The following is a 13809-nucleotide window of genomic DNA, read 5'->3' as shown; positions in this document are numbered from 1 at the left end:
AATAGCCAAGTACTTCCTGTGTTCCCTAGCTCCATTCATAATATCACCATCCATATTGTCACGGTAACCTAAAAGAGAAACAGCAGAAACAATTTTCACCTCTCAGTTTTTCTCCCCCAACAAAGTACATTTGTTGATCAGGCCTCAGCAAAGTATTTCAAATTCACTCCCTTCTGCTGCCTCAGTTCTCTCACCTGGGCTATGGCATCAATCTCCTACCTGGTCTTCCTGCCTCTTATTCTACCTCTTTCAGGTCTATCTTCTGTTATAATTTCTAAAAGATAAAGTTGGTCATGTCTCTGCTCTGCTTAGAAAAATCTCAGTGACTTTTCATAGACCTCAAAATTAAATAGGCTAGTGTTCAAGGCCTTTTTTTTTAATGATACAATTCCAAATTATCCTTTCAATCTCATTGCCTATATTTTATAACCCACATCTGAAGAACTAGTTATTCTCTACCAAATACTTACTGCCTTTCAAACCTAACATGATCTTTCATTCTGTACCTTTTGTGCCTTTGCTAAAACCATTTGCCTTGGAATGACCTGCTCCCCTTCGTACGTGTTGAAATCTTATACATCCTTCAATTCCACGCTTTTGTGTTGTCTCCTCTATGAAGCACTTCCTCATAATCCTTGTGAGAATGAGCTGCTTACTCTCTTCTCAGTATTTCTGTAATACTCCCTCCTCTATTATAGCACTTAGTGCAGTTCACCTGTATTATAATGTGTGTGTATTTATCTGTTTCCCTCACTAAGTGGTGAACTCCCTAAGAGCAAGAGCTATGCATATAGCACAGAGCCTGTAAAGTAGGAGCTCAAGAAATTTTTGCTGCATTGAATTTTTTATTATAAACATCACTAAAAAAATTTTTAAAATATTTTGTGACATTTCCTTTTTGGGTAGATTAATGTTGCGATTCTTTTTTTTATTGGTTTAAAAGGGAAGAGGGGCAAATTTTATAGTGATTACAGAATGGAAATATCAAGCAAATTTATTGTCTTCAACCGTGTCCTTGTAATAATAATTACTACCACTTCCCAAATCTCTACCCATCGTTAAACAACTACTATCTAACTGGTCAAATATAGCTTTTCCAGGATGACACAAATAATGTTTTTTGGAACTAAGTTTGAACCTGAGTCTTACTATGCAGCCCATACTTTTCTACTGTTTCATACTGTCTTCACTCATTTCTGTCATAAAGCAGTGACTGTCTCATTGGAAAAGAGTCTATGTGGAAACATGCATAGGTTATTCTTTTATATATACTTTCGTTAAGCTAAAAGGGATCAAGAAGGAGGACATAACCCCAGTGTAAAATTAGAAGAAAGTCAAACCAATTAGCAAACACAAAGGGGGAAATGTCCAAGCCTTATAGAGAGCCACTCTGTTGTTTAGCCGGCACAATGGGTATTAGCTGGGCATTTTCCCACAATGAATAGCTTTCACCCAAGAAAAACTAAGCTTTGACTACCTACCAACATCGTGTGATGTAAAGCCTCTTACAGAAGAGGCCCAGATTCAGACAGTAAGAGGAGAGAGCGTTAGTGGTGTGCCCCAAGGGATTGGAAGAAACAGGAGGAGCTGGTGGCAGGTTGAGGACGCCTTGGTAACAGGCCCCTGCAGAAGGAGGCGAGGAGTCACCTGCCAAGCCTGGATCCACAGGCTGTTATCTTTCAGCGCTCTGTATGCGACACCCTGGGCCTGCAGCAGAGCACACAGCAGCCAAATGCGTCATTTGAGTTCCATCGATCGGCACCCCGATGGGCTGCTGCTGTGTCCAATCTTTGAATCTCCAGATGATGGTGGTTTTGCACTCCTACAACCTTTCACTTTGTTTCTCCGAGCTGTGGCCTTGTTTCCTTAGATTAGAATGTGAGCTCTTAGGGCCTGGGGGTCATGGTGTCCCTCAAAGTAGTTGCTGTTCTTTGTTAAATGAAGAAATCATTCAACAATTCAGGTAAATGCATTTACTTAAGGAAGGTGAAGCCCTCCAAGCCTGAAATGTAATTCTGTTGAACAATTACCTTGGTCACAGCCCCAGAAAAAATGTTTAGCTTCTTCATGTCATCACTGTTCAGCTCAGGGTGGTTCTAGGATTGATCGCAGAGCCGTGGAACTAAAAAGGGCACCTAACCCGCTCCTCTTACATTGTTTTAGAACCAATTATTGCAATCAAGTGAAAAAAAGTCCCCTTTCTTGTTTTGCCTTTGAAAAATGTATGAACCTAAATAACTTTATTTTATATTTAGGTTCAAAAAAAGAGTCTATTCTCTCCCATGCTCTTCTTGGTGGGGAATGGGAAAAGCTGGAGGCAGAGAGCCTGGCCGGACACCTGGGCACTACAGTGCGTGCTCTCCCAAGAGGAGGCTGTCCCCTTGCTGCCGAGCCGTTTGCTTCTGACATGCAGCTCTGACATGCAGCTGTTCTAACTTCGAACACTCTTTGATATTCCCTAAAACATGAGATCCTATAGTCTAAGTTCCTTAGGAAGGTGCTGATGAGGTTAGTCTTTACATAAAAGCATGCTAATGAGAGAGGCTGGCTTTGTTATCAGCTCTGGAGCACTCACTGACTAAGCGGAGAATGTCAGCAGCAGTTGCACAGCCCGCAGGGAACCAAGAGACACGGAGAAAGCCGGGGAAGATGTGCTGCATTTGCTCCTCCTGCTTTTGTAGCCACCTGGCTTCTGTTAAGTTTTGTTTCCTTGGCTAAATAAATCAGGAAGTGTGTGTGGCTGTATGTGGTCTCTTCCTGCTTTTTTAAAAATGTTACTTATTTACTTTTAAATTTCCTGTTTATTTTGTAATAATTTCAGACTTACAGAAAAGGTACAAGAATAGTACAAAGAATTCTTCTTTTTACCCAGATCTGAATGTTAACACTGTATCATATTTTATCATCTTCTCCATTGATATTTTTTTCTGAACTGTTGCAGATATATCTCTTTACTCCTAAATACCTGTGTGTATTTCCCCAAAACAAGGACATTCTCTCACATAATCACAATACAATGATCAAAATCAGGAAATTAACACTAATACAATACCTAATACAATACCTAATATACAGATCTTATTAATATTTTGCCAATTGACCTAATACATGTGTCACATTTGCTTGTCATTAATTAATGGGATCATAGAATATATAGTCTTTTGAGACTTGCTTTTTTCACTTAGCATAATACATTAGATTCATCCATGTTGTCATGTGTAGCAATAATTTGTCCTTTTTTATTGCTGGGTAGTATTCCACCGTTTGGATTATAATACAAGCTATTTATCTGTTCACTAGTTGAGGAATATTTGGGTTGTTTCCAATTTGGGACGATTACAAATAGGCTGCTGCGAAAATTCAGTACTGTTTTTGTGTGAATGTGAGTTTTCATTTCTCTAGGATACATACCCAGGCCTATGATTGCTGAGTCGCATTAAGTACCTGTTCAGCTGTATGAGAAAATGCCACATTTTTCCAGAGTAGCACTGCATTTTATGTTTCCACAAGCTACGTCTGAGAGATCCGATTTGTCCTCACCATCATCTGGTATCTCATTGTAGTTTTAATTTGTGTTTCCATAGCAACTTATGATATTGAATGTCTTTTCATGTTCTTCATAGCCATCCATATATTTTCTTTGGGAAAGTGTCTGTTCAACTATTTAACTCATTTTTAAAAATCGTATCGTTTTCTTGCTGTGTTTTGAGAATTCTTTATACATTCTGGATACAAGACCTTTGTCATGTACGTGATGTGCAAATATGTTCTCCCAATCTGTAGATTTTCTTTTCATCTTCTTCACAGTGGTGAGAGAGAACATGCTATGGTTGAAGAACTGATAGCAAGACTATGTGACCGGCGTATGGAACATGAAGAAAGTGGCATGCAGTGAGGTTAGAGAGGCAGCCAGGAAGTTACTATGTTAAGAAGTTTGGCATTTGTTCTAAGGGCAATGAGAAGCCGTCGAATGCTATTAAGCAGAGGGGTGACATGAATGGATTTGTGTTTTTAAAAGATCCCTCTGGCCCCAGTTGAAGAACAGAGAATTGTAAAGGGCTGAAGGGTCTTTATGGAGACCAGTTAGAAAGTGACTGCAATAGTCCAAACAAGAAACGGTAACAGCTTAAACTAGGGGAGCGGCAGTGGAGATGGAGAGGAACGGACACGTCCATGGGATAATAAGGAAGTAAATGTCTAGTTGATACCAATCCTTGAGAGAAAATGTTTAGTATTTTAACATTACATTTGATGTGTAGCTGTAGGTTTGTCTTAGATTGGCCTTCATTTAAGGAGGTTTCTGTTCTAGTTTAGTTTGCTGAGAGCTTTGTTACAATCATAAATACATGATGAATTTGTTAAATGCTTTTTCTGCATCAGTTGAGATGATCACCTGCTTCTTCTTCCTTATTCTGTAGTGAACTACATTGATTTTGTAATGTTGAACCAACCTTGGATTTGCTAATGTTTTCTTGAGAATTTTCATCAAATGTTTCAAAGAGAATTCACCAGTGAAGTCACGTGTGCTGTTTTCAGCAGCCCTTTCCCTACACGATGCCTAAGTGTGGTCAGAATGCACCCCTTCCACAACCACGGCACCAAAGCGCGGTCCTACTCATGTTTCAAGACCCAGATCAAACAGCATGTCTTCCCGGACAATTTCCCACTCATATCGCTTCTGAGAGCCTCAACTCGATTTTATCTCATTCTTTTGTAACTATTTCCACATATTCACTAGCCTTACCTGACTAAAACTTCTCCGACGACGACCTGGTTCATCTCAGTATCTCCAGTGCTTGGTATAGGGCCCAGTGCAGAGGAAGCGCTCGGTAAATGCTTGTTGTCCGAATGAAAGAATAGAAATAGACCAATCAGGAAGGAAAGGCTTTGTCGCGCTGAGCGTCAGTGCTGAGAGTGTTACCCTTGTGCAGATACACAATACGTAGGTAAAGCCCAGCAGGCCGGCTGCTGTTTCCAAACTTTAACTCCCATATCCCCGTTGCTGAAGTGGAAGCAGTTCAGAAGCCACCATCCTTGAATGTTAGATAAATCTTCGTTAAACACCTTACCTTAAATACCTGTGGGAGGATCTGGGAAAACGTTAGTGATGATAGGTGGGTTTGAAAGCATCAATATAATTTTTCCTGCAGCTAAATGGGAAAAGGGCTCAGAAAAAGGAAATAGGATGGGGATTCTTAAGAAATCTTTCCATGGTGTAAATGTTGGCATAGTGTCCAAGTGTTTCCTTCTCCCACCTCATCTCTTTCTGCTCCCTCACCTGTCAATTACATTCCAGTTATACTGAGCTACCTGTAGTTCACTAGGTTTTTCTTTCCTCTGAGCTTTTGTACCCGCTATTCCCTACTTGGAATGCCGTGTTCTCTGATTTCCTTTAACTTGGCTTATTCCTGTTTGTCCTTTAGGTCTCAGTGTAAATGTCACGTCCTCTGGGATGCCTTCCCTGACCCTCTCCCCTGAACCCCTAGTATACATGCAGACCCAGGGAAAAGTCCCAAGACTGAAAATTTACCTCCATGAGCAGAGGGCAGAGAAAGACTGAAGAAAGAGGCTGGCCACTCATCTGGTAATTAGTAGAGTTTATTAAGGGAAACTTACAGACAAGGCATGTCGTGGGCAGCTGCAAGACAAAATGGATCGATAGTCACGGGTACTAGTATATGAATACTACCCATGGGAATTACATGTGTGACCAGGTCAGGGCAACAACCTGCTCCAGAAACCAGCACACAGCAAGGGAGGGGTGCTGATTTATGTCTGAATGACAATGAATCAGGACCAGACAGTCTCTAAGAGGGGTGGTTACAGAAAGCAACCAACGTCCTGGCCTGGGCCCAGCTTGCGCGACAGACATCAGTCATGTCATGGAACTGGCTAGTCTCTTCCACACACCGCAGTCTGAAGTCGGTGCTCTTTCTCTGTCTGTGACACCCTGAATTTATTTCCTTGTAGCACTTGTAAAACTATTTCAATTTCTTTTTAGTCTTTTGTATTTTTCACTAGATTTAGAACTCCTTCAGGGCAGCACTGTATCTTTTATTCCCAGGGCCCAGAACAAAGCTTGGCACAGACTAAACCTCAATAAACATTTCTTCAGTGAATGAATGGGTGAATGAATGAATCCCACAAGAAACAGATTGCAAAGAAAGATTAAAAGAGCAAGGGGCTGGTATACTTTCTCTTTCCACACCCAGCACACTCCTGGTGTACAGCCTGCAGATGTGGAGGAAGTTGTCAAGAAAGGTGTGCAGACCCTTGTGATCGGCCGTGGGATGAGTGAGGCTTTGAAGGTAGGTGTTGGCGACCATTGAGGGTCATGGCTGATCTCTCGGACCTTTACTTTACCTTAGAGATGTCTTTCTAGGAAGTTCCTCTCCATAGATCATGCCCCCTCATTTTGCTGACGAGCCAATGGATGGCCTAGAATCAAACGATGGCTGTGTACGACTCTCCTCGTCAGGGTTGGCCTCTTCAGTCTCTCCCTAACCCTAGACCTGTATTGTTTCAACTATGTCTCAGAAATTCTTCAATCCTGGAATTTCTCAAGCTCTACAACTATCAACATTTGGTTCTTTAGAGTTTTGTGGTACTTTATACTTTTACAGATTTTATAGTACCTTTTCTTTCCTTGGATGCATTCAAGTTATGTTTTGCCCCCTTTCGGAAAAAATATTTAATTTTACTTACAGAATACATGCTTATTGTAAAAGAGTCAATGCAGAAATGTTGAAGAAAAAGGTGAAAGATTTCCTCTCCCCAATCTCCACAGTAACGTATACTGCCCCAATTTTCTATATATCTGCAAATATACACTTACACATACAGATAGGAGTATATGAATACACTTCGAATCATTTTACATAAATAGGATTACACTATACATATTGTTCTGTAACTTTGTATTCACTTACACTATTACATGTGGACAGCTTTTCACATAAGTATACAGAGTTCTACCTCATTCTTTCCTTTATATAGATGTCCCAAAAATCCAGTTCCCTAGTGATGAAGGTGACCTTTACTTATTTATATTTTTTAGTTTAACCTAGTTTTCCCATTAAAATAATTCCTATCTGTAAAGCTACTGTTCTTATAAAATTGTCCAAACATATGGAAAAGTAAATAGGGCATTGAAAAAATATTTCAGAGCTTTTCTGAGGCAAAGTCTAATTAAAATGTATTTAAGATAATATTCAGTACTAGCTATACTTAAGAATATCTAATAATAGCTGCCACTATTGAGACTCTTTTATATAAATTCATTTACAAACATTTATTCAGCACCTTCTATGGGTTACACACTATTCTAGGCACTGGAGGCAACAAAACATTTACCCCCATGGATAATTAAAAAGACAATTTCAGATTGTAATATATGCTATAAGGCAAATGGTGACTTGTGAAGGGGTTTTCTAAATGGGGTGGTCAAGAAAGGCCTTTCTGAGAGGACATTTGAGCTGCAGTACACATGCTTCAGTCAACATCCTCCTCACACCTACCCTGTGATGTTAAGTTTTATTATCTCCGTTTTACAGGGGAGGAAATTGCGGTTGAAAGACTTCCAACAGCTGGCCTATGATCTTTTAGTTGGTCCTTTGCAAAGTTAGTCTTTAGACGCGGGTTGGACTGACTGGAACATTTACCATTTACATAGTGTGGGCTCTGCACCATGCTAGACATTCCCGTTACCTTAGCTAAATTAGTTTTCGTACCAACCCTGTGAGCTAGCTATTATTATCCCTATTTCCAGCCATGGAAACAAAGGTTCAGAGAATTCAATTCACTTACCGAAGGTCACACCGCTAGCAAGGACTTAAATCCAAAGCTGACTCCAAAATGTATGCTCTTTCCATTTCCATTTCGTCTGAGCTTTATGCATGCATGTGATGACAACTTCTTAGAAGCCTTTTTGACTCCTTGGCGCTCACTACCAAATTTTGGACTGGTGACATGCTGGGTGATTGAGGAATGCCAGTTGTCACTGTCTAGTTCTGTAGAGTATACTTGCCTCATGGCAGAAAGGCAACTCTGAGGGCCCCTGCCCCCGGACTTAACCATCCTTTTCCTTCTTCCCAGGTGCCTCCATCAACTCTGGAGTACCTCGAGAAACAAGGCATTGATGTGCGGGTCCTGCAGACAGAGCAGGCAGTGAAGGAGTATAATGCCTTGGTTGCCCAAGGGGTGAGGGTGGGAGGGGTCTTCCATTCCACCTGCTGATGGGGCCTTAAGAGAATAAATCATGAAGCAACCAATGCCTGCGACTATATCTTCACTCTTACCACTCTCCACACCCACCTCCCCAAGCATTTCTGAGCAGCTGCTCGTGGCGGGTCCTGTGCTAGGCTTTGGGATGCATGGACAACCCAGCCCTGGGGGTGGGGAGGCTGAAAACCAGGAGAGGAGGCGCATGTTTACCAAAGTTTAATAATGTGGTAAATGTTCAGCCAGAAGTATGAGAAAATAAAGGCAAAGAGCCTTCTGCTTTGAAGGACAAAGAAAAATTTCAGTGCATTAAAATCACATTGCAGTTGATGCTTTGGAACATTTATCCATCAATTCAACCAGTATATCAAGTCCCTTCTATGCCAGGCACTGCTATAGGCTCCAGAGAAACATCATGTTCTCATGAGGCTTATATTCTACAGGGGAAAATATACAAGCAAACGAATAAATACATAAGGTAAGTAGACTCTGTTATGAAGACAAATAAAGCAGGGTAAGAAGACAGAGTGATGAGGCTAGTTCAGATATGTGGTAGGGAAAGTCTCTTTGTGCAGATGACGTATGAACAGAACCTTGAATTAATTTCGGGAGCACTTCAGTAACAAAGAAAGGAGCTTGGATTCTAGGCAGACTGACTAAACCTGAGCCTCTCCAGACAGTTCTCCCTGGGCCTCTGATTCCCTCAATATAAAACGATGGGGTTGGACTAAATGCCCTTTAATGGGCCCTACTGACATGGATAGTCTGTGTTCTATTAAATGCCAGTGGCCTTTGTGAAGCCTTAGAATGGACTGATAGAACTATAGTAAGTTATCAGCATCACCTTATTTTTCATTTGTTCCCCCTCTTTCAAGAGTTATGAGTATGGGCTTTGGTGTCAAATAGCCTTGACATTGAACTGTGGCTTTCTGCCACTCACTGGGCACTTATTTAATCCTGAGTTTCCCTGTTTTCATTTGTCAGATGGGGATAATATTAGTACCTGGAGTTACTGTAGGTATTAAATGGGTAATTCATAGAAAGTCTTAGCACATTGCCTGACACGTAGTAAGGACTCAACAAATTGAAGCCACTGTTGTCATTATCTATTAACAGGGTTGTTGTGTAAAGCCAGTTAATTTCATTTTATGGTTCTTAATATAGCAGCTTATTATTTCATAGACTCATAGAATGTTGGAGCTCAGAGGAACTATATCCACTCTCTCTCATTTATTCAGTAATTCTCTTTCATGCCCATTGAGAGGATCTCTTACTAATTTTCCTATGACCAGATACTGTTGGGCACGGGGCGTACAGGAATTGGTAAATTATAGTTCCTACCCTCAGGAGTTATGTGGAAGAAACAGACAAATAGATGATACAGTGTGTTAACATATAATAGGTACAAGGTCCAGAGGTAGCACAAATGATAGACTAACCTATCCTACCAGGATGGAAGGGAAATTAGGGAAGGCATCACTAAGGATATAACACAAGCCAAATCTTAAAGAATGATTTATTCGCCAAACAAATATTTGGCAACTCTTTAATTAGACATTTACTAGGTATGGTATTTATCACAGCCATAACCAACCATAGTACCATGCATGCCTGTAGAAGCCAGCATGAAATTCAAGTTTCTGGAAGGATTTACACCAACCCCTATTGAAGTAGCAGCCCCAGAAAGCTGATTTTCGCTCCACATGATCCTATCACTTGACTGGCCCAGTTGGGCACTGACCTAAGGGAGCAGCAACCTAAGATGGGGCTTGGCAAGAAAAGATGAGCTAAGACCCATCGGAATGGAAAGTAAAGGAATTTTTCCAAGTTCACCCAGCAAGTAAGTGGCAGACCCAGTTAGAAACCAATGATGTGTCTCGATCTTCTTCTACCATGTGCCGTAAGGAGGCCCATGGGCGTGGGATCCTCACACACCTAACCCCCAGCCTAGCGGTCTGGGGAGGTCCTGCTCGTGACCTTTCTGTAACCAGCCACTTGTCAGATGACAGGATCTTTCCAGATCTTAGTTGCCTCAGCTCATAAAGCTAGGAGGGATGTGTAATAAAATTCAGACTGTTTTTCTATGGATGCAATAAAAAATTTTTTTAATCAAACGTAAGGTAAGACAGTGGGTGCTGAATTAGGTGTGGTTGTAATCAGTGCTTCTATGTAGTTGTCTCCACATTGAACTTAGTACAAACTTCTTAGAGACAGAAGTATCTGGAAGTGAGGTTATTAACCCTGTATAGAACTTGCTAATAAATAGCCCCTACTTCTGAATCTGTTCTACATCGTCAGTGCTCGAAACGGCAGAACCTGGAGGAGCTATTTTTTCACATGACGCCATACTTAGTCCATGTCATAATGATCTGTAAGTTGCACAGCCCTCCCTGCCCACGCTTAATTTCCTCTTGCTTAATAAGTAAGTAGTTCCTAAGATGAGAAGTCTGCCAATTGCTAGGTGTGTATCTTTCTTCCCCATATTTCTGTTTGCTGAAGTCAATCATGTCAAAGCCAAATGTAAAATCCTTCCAGAAACTTGAATTTCAGGGCTGGCTCCTGCAGGCATGCATGGTACTAAGTTTGCTCTGGATTCTTAGACTCATTCATTCTTTCCTAGCCTGCTACGTGCCAAGAGCTGTGCTGGAGATACACCACAGACATTCTCAGTGTCCAGCTACTCAGATCATTTGGAAGAAATAGACATGTAAGCACACAGCGATGATGCAGAAGTTGCAAACTGGCACACATCTACCTGGAAACATTTTATTTGTCTCAGAGTAGTTTTAACATTTGCCTTAGTAACCAAGATTTTTTGGGGGGTATGTTTTATATGAAAATGCAGATTTCTGGCTTTTCTGGAAGAACTGGCAGCTCTGACACCACCAGGCCCACACTTACAAACTGAGTGGAGCTGATTAGTACCTGCCTTCTGACAGAATGCAGCTCTCGGATTCCTGTCTCTATGACCTTCCTCTAAGCCTCTTGACTCCTTTTTCCCACCTGCCTTCTTTAGGGGTTTGTGTTTGTGAACCTGCAGTAAATACTATGGTTGAAGAATGGCTAGGTGGGAATAATGCACCAAGCCCACAGGAGACATAGATAGGTTCTAGAATGAGGCTCAGTCCTAAAGAATGAGAAGAAAGGAACCACAGGAGACAATCTAAAGAGCACATTCCAGGGCTCAGCAGGTTCAGAGATCTGCGGCAGGAGAACATGGTGAGCGCTGGAAACAGCCGCAGGTTATTCTCTAGAGCTGGAGCAGTACAGGGAATGTCTGGGACAGGGAGAATGAGGCTGGACAGCAGCAGGAGCATGAAGAGTCTTCCAGGATAGGCGTTTAGACTTTATCCTGGGACCAGACGTGATCTCCTTAAAGGGGGTTAAGCAGAGGGATGGTGTGATCAGATCTGGGTTTTAGAAAGATTACTCTGACAGCCGTGTGAAGAACGGACTGAAGGGGACAAGATCTGAGACGAGATCATTAGGGCACCAGTGCCACACTTAAGGAGAGATGCGGGTGGCCTGCACCGGTTTTAACAGTGAGTATGAGAAGAGGACTGAGTTAAGAAACACTTAAGGGAGTGGACTCTAAAGGACCTCATGGCTGGTTTTATATGAAGGGTGAGGAAGAAATCCAAAGTGACACACCGGTTTCTGGCTTTGACTGCTGGGCGCATGGCAGACTGCGCACAAAGACAGAACAATAGATCCCTGTTATGAAAACCATATTGGACTAAAAATCAAGAGGCCTGGCTTTCAGCCTTGGCTTCAGCACTAACTCCGTCTCTCTGGGCTTGTATCTTCACTTGTAAAGTGAAGATGCCACACCAGAGTGATCTTTATGCTCCCTTTAAGGTCTTTGTAATAGAAGGTCATTTTTTCACTTCAGTGAAAAAGTGTGGAACCACATGCAGAAAAATCAAGATTCTCGTATTTCACTGAACCTGAGAATTCAGGGTGAAAGGAATTTAAAAGGTTGAGCCCAACCCGTCATATGATACTTGAATTCCTTTGCAACAAACTTGTCAGGAGCTTGTTCAACCTCTGCTTGAACACATCCAGCATGAGAATTCCTTATCTCCTAGTGCAGCCCATTCAATTCTTACACAGCTTCAAAATCCTTATCCTGACACTCAGCCAAAATCTGCCCCTTAGCATGGCTCCACCTTTGGTGGACAAAGTACTAAATTTTGTTTTAAGACCTAAAATCAAGTCTGGGCTTTGCCCCTTAGATTAGCTGAAAGCCTCAGTTTCCCCACCTGTAAAATGGGGTATAATCTGGAAGTGTTCTTTTTTTTTTTTTTTTTTTTTTAAGATTTTTATTGGTGAAGGGGACCAGGACTTTATTGGGGAACAGTGTGTACTTCCAGGACTTTTTTCCAAGTCAAGTTGTTGTCTTTTCAGTTTTAGTTGTGGAGGGTGCCATTCAGCTTCAAGTTGTTGTCCTTTCAGTCTTAGTTGTGGAGGGCGCAGCTCAGCTCCAGGTCCAGTTGCCGTTTTCTAGTTGCAGGGGGCGCAGCCCGCCATCCCTTGCAGGAGTCGAACCGGGAACGCTGTGGTTGAGGAGGATGCGCTCTAACCAACTGAGCCATACGGGAGCTCAGCAGAAGGCAGCTCAGCTCAAGGTGCCGTGTTCAATCTTAGTTGCAGGGGGCGCTGCCCACCATCCCTTGCGGGACTCGAGGAATCGAACTGGCAACCTTGTGGTTGAGAGCCCATTGGCCCATGTGGGACTCGAACTGGAAGCCTTTGGAGCACGGAGCACGGAGCTCTAACCACCTGAGCCACCAGGCCGGCCCGGGTTTTTTTTTTTTTTTTTTTTTAATAAAAGAAGTACTATATCTGAAAAGGATCCAACATATTCTTTCCTTAGAAGGCTTGCTATAGCGATGGCTTAAGGGCTCAGTCAGCAGCCACGTGTCTTAATGTCATCTTTGCTCCAACCCAGCAATTGTCATTAGATGCTTCAAGCTTCATTTTATCCCCAAGGTGGGCACTTTTCTCAGGGCATCTACTATTGGCACACGAGAGCCCACTGAGGGCATATCTGTAAGATGTACAAAATAGGCAAGCACGCTAGAAAAGGAAGCTCCCTAGAGAAGTCCCTCTACAGTAGCTATGACTGCCTGGGTTCAAATCCCAGCTCTGTCATTTACTAGTTGTGTGACCTAGGCCAAGTCACTCAATTCTCTGAACTTCAATTGCCTTATTTATCAAATGAAGATAACAGTACCTACTTAATAGGATGGTTGGGAGGATTAAATGAGTTAACCCAGGTAAACGGCTTCCAACACTGCCAGACACACACAAGTGCATTAAACTGGAATTCAAACATGCTTGAATTCAAATTCCAGCTCCACCTCTGAGGATGATCTTGCTGTTATTTTTATGAGATTTCCAAGTACCAAATATGATCAAGACTGGCTGCATATTAAGATTCTACCAAGCATTATTGAATTAAACCCATCCAACAACTCTTAAGTTATAATTATTTCTGTTTTACAGATGAGGAAACTGAGGCATAGCAAGCTAAGAAATGAAGGCTCTTTTGCATATACTTCCCCCGAGGAGGGGCAGTTCAGGCCT

At 41.9% G+C, this 13809-nt stretch overlaps 1 protein-coding gene across 2 annotated transcripts in view; it reads left to right on the top strand.

The window, feature by feature from the left end:
* The window catches only part of AAMDC (adipogenesis associated Mth938 domain containing), a 29220-nt gene that overhangs the window by 14743 nt on the left and 668 nt on the right, over positions 1 to 13809 (top strand). Inside the window, exons 3-4 of one of the 2 annotated variants that reach the window (XM_019726398.2) lie at positions 6213 to 6308; positions 8095 to 8270. In XM_019726398.2, the coding sequence (XP_019581957.1) occupies positions 6213 to 6308; positions 8095 to 8235 (237 nt within the window). In that variant the 3' untranslated portion in view covers positions 8236 to 8270. Of the gene's footprint in view, positions 1 to 6212; positions 6309 to 8094; positions 8271 to 13809 lie in introns of those variants that run through there. The other variant, XM_074335721.1, reaches the window with a different exon arrangement.

This window comes from Rhinolophus sinicus, linkage group LG06 (genome assembly GCF_036562045.2).
Source record: "Rhinolophus sinicus isolate RSC01 linkage group LG06, ASM3656204v1, whole genome shotgun sequence".
Taxonomy (NCBI): Eukaryota; Metazoa; Chordata; class Mammalia; order Chiroptera; family Rhinolophidae; genus Rhinolophus; species Rhinolophus sinicus.
Note: the sequence above shows the minus strand (reverse complement) of the source record. Positions and strands in the feature narration are given on the sequence as shown.